This window comes from Anguilla anguilla, chromosome 16, assembly GCF_013347855.1.
Source record: "Anguilla anguilla isolate fAngAng1 chromosome 16, fAngAng1.pri, whole genome shotgun sequence".
Classification (NCBI taxonomy): domain Eukaryota; kingdom Metazoa; phylum Chordata; class Actinopteri; order Anguilliformes; family Anguillidae; genus Anguilla; species Anguilla anguilla.
Genome location: NC_049216.1, coordinates 22,125,538 through 22,134,397, shown reverse-complemented (window position 1 = coordinate 22,134,397; position 8,860 = coordinate 22,125,538). Strand labels below are relative to the sequence as shown.

Here is an 8,860-nt window from a genome sequence, read left to right as displayed (position 1 = left end):
GACTTAAAGACTGTTCTCCTGTCTGAGTTACATAAGAGACACGTGTTCCTCTGATGTTTGCACAATTAGGGGACCAACAACAACAACAACTTCTTAGCATCCTGCTGCTTTTGGTGGGATTATAATTTCTTCATGACTTTAATCTATAATATTAATTTTAAGCAAATAAACAGCACAAAGCAAAGACAGGAATGTGTTCTAATAGGATGTTCTAATACTGCATATCACAATTTTCATGCACTTCATAGAAGTGTAGCCTTGCTGAAGTATGTTAGGCAGTTTTAAGCCTCATTGACCTTAGAAACAATTGACACCCAACTACTGGCTGGAACTTTCAGATGGTTTGCCAGTGTTTGAGAGGCCTCTGTACAGGGCCATGACTGCCATGAGCCAATCATTTTGCAACATTGAAAAAGAAACATAGATGTAACCACAAATAGATATACAGAATTGGACACAGAACTGACCTGTCACAAAATCTAGGTACCATCTTAAATTTGGTGCAATTTTTTGACTCATTTCATTTTTAACTCATTTGACAATTGAATAAATCCTAAACAAATTAATTGAATAATCGCCAGGTCTTCCTGAATGGTTGCATGCAGCAATGTTTACATTTAAACCTTTTTAATGAACCACAGAAAAGAAAGCATGGTTTCTGTTTTCTTTATTTCAGTATCTATCATGTTTGGAAAATAATCGGAGACTTGTGTTATTATTAATATTAGTTGTATCGTAGTTCTTTTGTCACACTTCGAGATGTATTTGGTGCTTTTGAGATATTGCATCATTAAAAAGGCTGGGTGTTCACCCTCAAAAGGACAATCAATCAATCACTTTCTGACCATGGGGCTTGGATGTCAGAGAGCTTTTAAAGAGATTTAAAACTGCAGATTCACAATTATAAGCAGCTTTAATACTGTTTAATACTGTTATACAAGATCTGCCTGTAAATCATTATGCATTGTACCTGACAAATTCACTCTGCAGTGATTGTGTGTGTGTGTATGTGTGTGTGCGCATGTGTGTCCGTTTTAGTGGTTTGTTTTGGAACAGTCTGCTTTCAGGGACTGAAGAGCCTCAGAATGTTAGTCTCTGGGAAGCCTAGCCTAGCATTCCGGGATGAAGGTGTTGGAAAGACATCAGAAAGCACATCAGAGACCCACAGAGGGCGTGCTAAAGGCCAGCTTTTTAAACTGGCCTTTAAAGCCAGTTAAGTCCACAGAATGCACACTGTGTTCAGAGAAAATCAATAAATAAATTGGAATTGGGCTGGTAAAATAAGATTTATGAATAGAATGATCAGCTACTTAAAACAATTCATATGAAGAGCCACGCCCTATTGCTGGCCTTTGAGAACAGCAACAACAGCCTTTTCGTGGTAAAAATAACTGCTAATGAAATAGTTCACATCCCAGTAAGTGCCGTTTTTTGTGAATCGAGAGCACTTCCGTGCCTCATTAGACCCCATTAAGGACTGCACATCTGAATAAACCCTTAAGTGAGCCATGTGCCTCAAGCATTGAATGCAAACCAATTCAGAAAAAAAGCACAGTCTTGCTTTCTGGCTCTCCATTGATGAGCAAATTTTATTTGGCAGCTGATGGCCACTCCAAACTGGCCTTCATTGCAACTTCCAGGAAGGATGATTCATCCCTTCGTACCCTGAACCCTCCACTCCACCCCAGGAGAGAACGTGGGCTCAGGTTGTTCTGTCGCCACGTCAGGCTTAATTGGTTCCCTAGCTGATGGCTCTTCATCAATGTCTTTTAAGAACTGCCCTCCGGACAAGAGCAAGTAATTAAAGTACAGATGGGTCCTAGTCATTTTCTCAGAAAACAGTTCAGTAAAATGACCTGGCAATTCCCTCTGGACACAGGTTGGCCACTCTCTGCCCCATCAATCAATGATTATAACCCTCCCTTAAAAAAATGCAAAGGGAGAGCTGGCCAAGATAGAGATGACAACCCTCAGGCATATTTTAGTAGAAAAGCTCTACAAGCAGTTTAACCCAACTGACTGTAGTTGCAGAAAAGTGATCACATTTTGTTTAGGATTGTGTTGAAGGGATCATTCACTTTCTGTGGGTTTCAAAAATATTATTTCAGTTTTAATGTTTGTACAAGCAGCTTGTACAGTGACATTATTCCTCCCGAGGCACTTAAATAATATCAAAAACCTTAGAAAGTGAACTGTCCCTTTAAGAGACCACAAAGGACTGTCCGTTACATTGGTTAGCAGTCTCCCCACTCTGTACTACATCACAGAGGAGGCAAAGGAAGCATATAAATTAAAGACATGTAAAGTTCAAACAGAATGAAACCTATATATACTTATATTCAATGGGGAGATTGGAGAGAGGGCTAATGGCTAATATTTCAGCTATAACGGTGACTGATGAACTACTTTAGTTATACGTGACAGCACACACTGCTCCTGTGACCATGTGTACAATGAGCCCATTTCCTTGTGTATCATTTCTTTGTTGATTAATCTGCCTCAAGACCTTATTTTATTACTTTTAGGATGTAACAATTAGTTTTTGTTATGGGAAATTAAAATACAGGGCAACTTTGTTGGTGTCCACTCATCCAAATTTTTAGTGGAAATTATGTTGATGGTATGCCTACACATATGATTATGTCCCCAAATTGAGGAAAATTAATTGGGTAAGATGGAATGTTTTAAAATAAAGTAAATCTTTCTATATTTTTGTCTTAAATGTACATCCCTATGGACATTTTCATTTTTAAATGGCACAACATTTCCTAATTAAATTAAGCTGATTGATTGTACTATCTTTGTTCAAAGTACATTGCAATCCATTTTACACAAATGCAGTATATGGAATGGCCAGATCCAGATAAAAAGCAATCACTTTTCCATGCTTGACATTTTTTTCTTGTAGAATATTAGATTACAGTCCGCCCACCAACACTCTTCTCATAGAGCTCATCCATCTTACTTAGAAAGCAGTTAGAGAGATGAGACCTCATGTGTCACAATGTCACCTCTGCTCAGACACCTCCACCCCTGCTAACAATGCAGGCAAAACTACAGGGGAAATAGTGAATCTCTGCCTTCATTCATTTTTAATATTTAAATCTTTATCTTCTGGTATGCTGAAGTCGTATACAGGCACAATCAGAACCAGAAACCTAGAAATGTTCGTTTCAATTGTGTGCATGAATGTTTTTATTTGCATTTTGAATGCATAACTAAATGACCAGTCAAATTGATCCCCTATTCAACATTTTAAATAGTTAAAGCTGTTCCTTTGATTGATAGACACTGTGGGATATGTGCATTTTCTTTGAACAATTATGAGTGTAGGTAGAGGGTTACACTGTGGACTGGCTCACAGTGAATATACAGGAAATTGAAGAACTTGCCTGCATTAAATGTTTTCTCTCCCATTATTAGAATCACAAATTGTGCTTCTCAAGTCACTGCTGTCCACCAACTCGGCTGCAGAGTCTGAGAGCTGAACTAAACTGCAGTTACTGCATCTGACCACAGGAGTCACAAGCATGCAGTGAGGTGGGACATACCCTGTTGACTGAAATCCTCCCTCCCTAGACAATGGTATAACCAGTTATGCTGGGATATTGACAGGGAGTTGTATCACTGAACCAAGGTCTATTACTTTATATGGATGAGCTACCTGACAAGCTCTAAACCATAGTATAATTTTCCAATGCATTTTTTAAATGTGTGCATGGAAACCCCTTTTGAGAGTTATTCTGAAAACGACTCCTAGTTTTCCTTGGTCACTTTTGATTATTATTTGGAACCATAACCAGGGTCGTGAAGGCACAGTGATTGATGAAAAATGGGAAAATAACAAAATCTTATAATTAAGAGAAAGAGCTTTGTCAGAGGAAGTTACTTGTATAGAAAGGCTATATAAACTTTTCAATAATTTTTACACTTTGGTATCTTTGGTTAAAAAAGGTTATCCAAATATTAACATCAAATAAGCTTCTATTGCAGAAAACCTAAAGCTGTAGGACTACTTTTATGACTAGATATGCTTTGCAACGGAACAGAAGACGCTCAGATTGAAAGGGATTTTACGACATATTTTTAGTTTTGTGCTTAAATGTTGTTACATAATGCTACACAATGTTATTAGAAAAATGCTCCAATTCCTGTAACAAGGTTTTGAAACATGATGTATTCTGCAGAACAAGAAGACAGAATCTAGATTGAAAATCTTTCTCTGACAGGAAGAAGCTAAAGCATAGCATTAGCTGTAGGAGTGAATAATAATGTGCAGGATCAATTACGGTGAATCTTTTGTCTCCTGCCCATTAAAATGGCAATTTATTGTCTGTCAATGCGGATTGTTGGAGACATTGATCTTTGGGTGTACCTTCTTTGCCTTGGGTAATAACGTCTTATGACAACAGTACTAAATCACAGCGGGATGGCATGCTAAAGCAGTAAATAAATGTCACTGCGGCGGGCAATTCCCCTAAATAAATCGAATCTTATTACCGGATGTTTCAAATAGTTCTGTCAACTAGAACAGTGCCTCTGTGACTACAGTCATTAAAAATAACAAAAGATTCAAGTTAAGATATTGGCTTAATTCTTTCGTCTTTGTTTACGCGCCCGTTGGCATAAACAAGAAGATGAAGAATTAAACCTGGTCTTATCTAAACTCGTGAAGTCATTTTTTTTCCGCGACAGTGAGATCTCGCTCGTAAGCAAGGCGACTGGCACTATTTTAGGGCGGAAGCTTGGGCGCTTATTGTCCCAGAATCCTCAGCGCGGAGTTGTCATGGCGTCTTACTGTTGAGCGGAAATCCTTTGCTGTTGTGGAACAAAATTACGTCAACAACCAGCGATAAATGCTGAAATAGTCAAGGTAACATTTTAGAGTGTCAGAAAATGTTGTTCCATCTTTGGGGGAATCAGCGAAAATATTAGTTCTGCCCACTGTGCGTTGCATTTTCTGCTATTGTTTATCAGCGCTTGCTGGGTTTCTGGAAATATGTGTGCATGCTGATTCAAAATGCATTGATAACTTTTTGGATCACGTAATTTCTGTTTCAGAAGGCTGCGTTATTTCAAAAATTCGAAGATCGGAAACGGCAAAATGAGCACGCAGGTAAATTTGACGTGTTAGTACACAAACAGCCAATGAGATTATGCTGTACTGTAGCTAGCTATTCAAATCGCAGCACATGGTCTTATTTTGTCAGTTAGTTACTGAATTGTTTAGTTTCTGTAACTTGTATATTCTAAGTGACCGATGCAAAATGACAATTTTCACGATACTCTGGCTAGCCAGCTCGATTCGAAAAATAACCTTCTTGTTTGTTTACATTTCAGTATAGCATACTGTTCAAGCAAGAACATGGTAAGTGCGGGAACTTTATATTTCAGTATCAGTTATCAATATTTGCTTATTATTTCTGTTCTGTCTTTATAAACATACGTATGCATGTTTATTTTGTTACCTTTACCATAAACAGTCAATACTCTAAAATAAGTATAGTCCTTACATCCGGTAGCTTTGCATATTTTAAGATGGGGTTCCTTACAACCTATGTTCAAACTTAGCTCACGATGACGCCATCTGGACCACAGCCTGGGGTCAGAATGAAAAGGACCGCACGGAGACTATCATCACTGGGTCGCTGGATGATACTGTCAAAGTTTGGAAATGGTAAAAAAAAAAAAAAGTGTGCGTTGCTTTTGAGAGCTGATTTTTACCTTGATTAAGAAATGGTCAAGTAAATTTCAATGGAAAGCAGTGATTAACTGGACCATACCGATTAATGTTAATTTGAAGGGCAGAGGGTGAGTGTGGTTGGGTATTCATGTGGTGCAGGTGCTTTGATAGCTGTGACTTTACCACTGGCTAAATTGTGATCTCACCCCAAAGGTCAGAGGAGAAGCTGGAGCTCCAGTGGACACTGGAAAACCACCAACTGGGCGTGGTGTCCGTGGACATCAGTCACAACGGCGCCCTTGCAGCTTCCAGCTCGTTGGACGCCAACATTCGACTCTGGGACCTGGAGTCCGGGAAGCAGATCAAATCCATGGATGCGGGGCCAGGTGGGGATCCCCTGTAGAGTTCTGTTTGTGAACCTGGTCCACTGAGAACCTTCAACCTTCAAACTAGAGTAAATCTCAGGACATGTGCTGTTGGACTAAAGGTGATCAGGAGAGTAGTCATGTGGTCGCTTGATTTGAGGATGGGCATCATTGTCATTATGACTATACAGTGTTGTTAAGCATAAGGCGTATGTGTGGGTAGAGTGTTGGGGTTGTGTAAATTTGTGAGCGTTCATTTTGCATTGCATCAGAAAAAAGTTTGGGAGCCCCTGGGTTATGGGCAATAAATATTATCAGTCACCTAAAGCTTTCTGTGTTTGCATGATTGTTGTATCATAAAGTGTCTGTTGTTTTCTAGTGAGCCTGTTCAGCTCTTATCAGGGCGGGTTAGTGAGCGCCAACAGGCAGTTCTGCCTGATGTTATTCATATCCATGTGCAAGGACATGGGCTGGTGGTGGTACTCTTATCACTAGCAAATGCAGAGCAAACGCAGAGCAGCATGACGCACTCACTCCTTGTTTCCGTTTGCAGTGGATGCCTGGACAGTGGCGTTCTCTCCGGACTCAAGATACATTGCCACAGGTAGCCACCTGGGCAAGGTGAACATCTTCGGAGTTGAGAGCGGGAAGAAGGAGCACTCCCTGGACACTCGGGGGAAATTCATCCTGAGCATCGCTTACGTAAGCTTTGTGGCCACATTCATTCATTAACTTAGTGAGCTGCTCTAAACAGATGCATCTTAATAAATGTGATCTCATGTACAGTATATGATTACAGTACAGACTGCAAGGGGTATGAATTTACCTGTTAGTCACGGCCTCCTTTCCATAAGCCAGTTTTCCCATGTTTATCCATATTAGTGTGGCATGGCGCTTGTGGGAAATGGACTTGCAAATGGAGGGTTGCAGGTTGTGGGTGATGTAAGGCTATGTGAAAAAGCGGTGTGTCGCCCCAAGATCTTTGTAGCTGCATGTCCGTGTAATATGGTGGTAAGTATAGCAATGATGGGGGAACCACACCTTCTGGGGTTCACGCACACTGCCTGCAGCCCTCAGTAGCTTTATTCTCATTAGTAGGGAGAGGACATTGAGTCAGAACCGTGGGCATCCAAGTGTCCAAACAGAAACTGTGTGTTCACTGAAAAACACAAGATTCTTTTCCCATGCCAACAGCTGGGAATGGATTTAGAGTGCTCGCTTGGTTGCTTTTCAAATAATTTGGGCAATTTATGTAACCGACTGCCTGAGGGTTGCCGCAGATATGACTAACCAAACGATGGCTACAATTCAAGAAGCAGGAATGAAGTGGAGAAATTAGACACACATAGTCAGAAAATGCCATCCTGTTCCACTTGATTTTCTACAGTCTTCCCTAAATTGACAATATCCTGCTAAAGACTAACTAATATTAACAAATGTTGCACAGAGGACGGTTCTGCTGTTCATGTGATTTTTAGGCACATCAAAATTACGTGCTTGTCTGTCTTGATCAGTTGGTCAGTAAAGCTTTTATGTATGCATGTGTGCTGCTCTTCCAAGCTCAGAAATGTTGTCATGTACAGGTCCCAGTGTTTTTGTGTTCTGCTCTTTCAGAGTCCTGATGGAAAGTATTTGGCCAGTGGGGCTATAGATGGAATCATTAATATTTTTGATATTGCAACTGGGAAACTTCTCCACACGCTGGAAGGTAAATTAAATTTAATGGCTGTGTCCACAGAGCCATTCTGCAATCTGTGTGTCTTATAAAGGGAGGGTGTGAAGTTTGTGAGGTGGCAGGGTTTCTGTTCTTCTCATCTGCTGTCTGCCAAGGCCTGGATGTCATCTATGTGCACTTCAACTTTGAATGATAAATTAAAGTTATGGCTCACTTTTGATATTATTTCACTTTTGATATTATTTCACATTTGTTCTCTATTGTCCCAGACAGTTTTTGTGTGCAATGAAGGATATTTTATATATTTGCTTTAGTTTTTTTGGCTTGAAAACGCATGACGCACAACCTGTTTTGATTTTATGAAGCCTACGCTGGAAGCGTCTTTTATGCTGTTTCTAGGAAACGGCACTCTGCTCCTGTCAGTCACTTGCGTGATGTATTTAACGGCATTATCCAACTGATTTCTCCTGAAAATAACTTGCCATCTGCGTCCACATAGCACTAATGTGTCGCCGAGCCTTGGACCACTTGTTTTTGTCATGGTTCAAGTGGCCAGAAACTGTAACAACCAACTTCTTTAATCATCTTTATTCACAGCGGAAGCTAACCGCAGAATTAAGGCCCGCCCTTATTTTCATGTGATTGGACGGCCAATTAAAGAATGACATAGGGGGCTTTTTTTCTTGGAGTGCTTGTTCATTTTCAGCTCCATGCCCACCTAAAAACAGCGAGGGCGGGTAAACACAAGGCGCCTGGTGTGCAGAAGCATCGCCGACAACGCCTCAAGCTCAATTGAAATAATTAGAAAAAAGCCGCCCCTCGCTTGTAAAGCATGTCTGGTGTGAACACAGCCTAAACCAGCTTGTACAGTGAAGTTAGGCCTCCAGAGGTAGTATAATATCTAAAATATCCTACATCACACCCAAAAACCCTCTGGGCCAATTGAAACTAAAACTGAAATGTGAAAAAATCCAGGAAGTGAGCCGTCCAGTGTGTGTGTGTGCGACGGCAGCGATTTCTCTGCTTAGGCGTCTCCTTTATGTTTGGGTCGTTTCCGGCTCCAGCTGTGTAGTGCCTCTTCTCTGGTACTGAGCAGGGCTAGCTTCCATTTGAAAGACACCAGTGTGTGTTGGAGGC

The 8,860-nt window shown here is 40.5% G+C and overlaps 1 protein-coding gene across 8 annotated transcripts in view; it reads left to right on the top strand.

The window, feature by feature from the left end:
- wdr61 (WD repeat domain 61) overlaps positions 1–8,860 on the top strand; it is a 34,028-nt gene that overhangs the window by 23,007 nt on the left and 2,161 nt on the right. For 5 of the 8 annotated variants that reach the window (XM_035396405.1, XM_035396398.1, XM_035396404.1 and 2 more), the window contains 6 exons: positions 5,062–5,116; positions 5,341–5,368; positions 5,572–5,677; positions 5,897–6,069; positions 6,602–6,750; positions 7,663–7,756. In XM_035396405.1, coding sequence (XP_035252296.1) covers positions 5,105–5,116; positions 5,341–5,368; positions 5,572–5,677; positions 5,897–6,069; positions 6,602–6,750; positions 7,663–7,756 — 562 coding nt within the window. In that variant the 5' untranslated portion in view covers positions 5,062–5,104. Of the gene's footprint in view, positions 1–4,720; positions 4,874–4,926; positions 4,947–5,061; positions 5,117–5,340; positions 5,369–5,571; positions 5,678–5,896; positions 6,070–6,601; positions 6,751–7,662; positions 7,757–8,860 lie in introns of those variants that run through there. The other 3 variants (XM_035396401.1, XM_035396402.1, XM_035396403.1) reach the window with 3 other exon arrangements.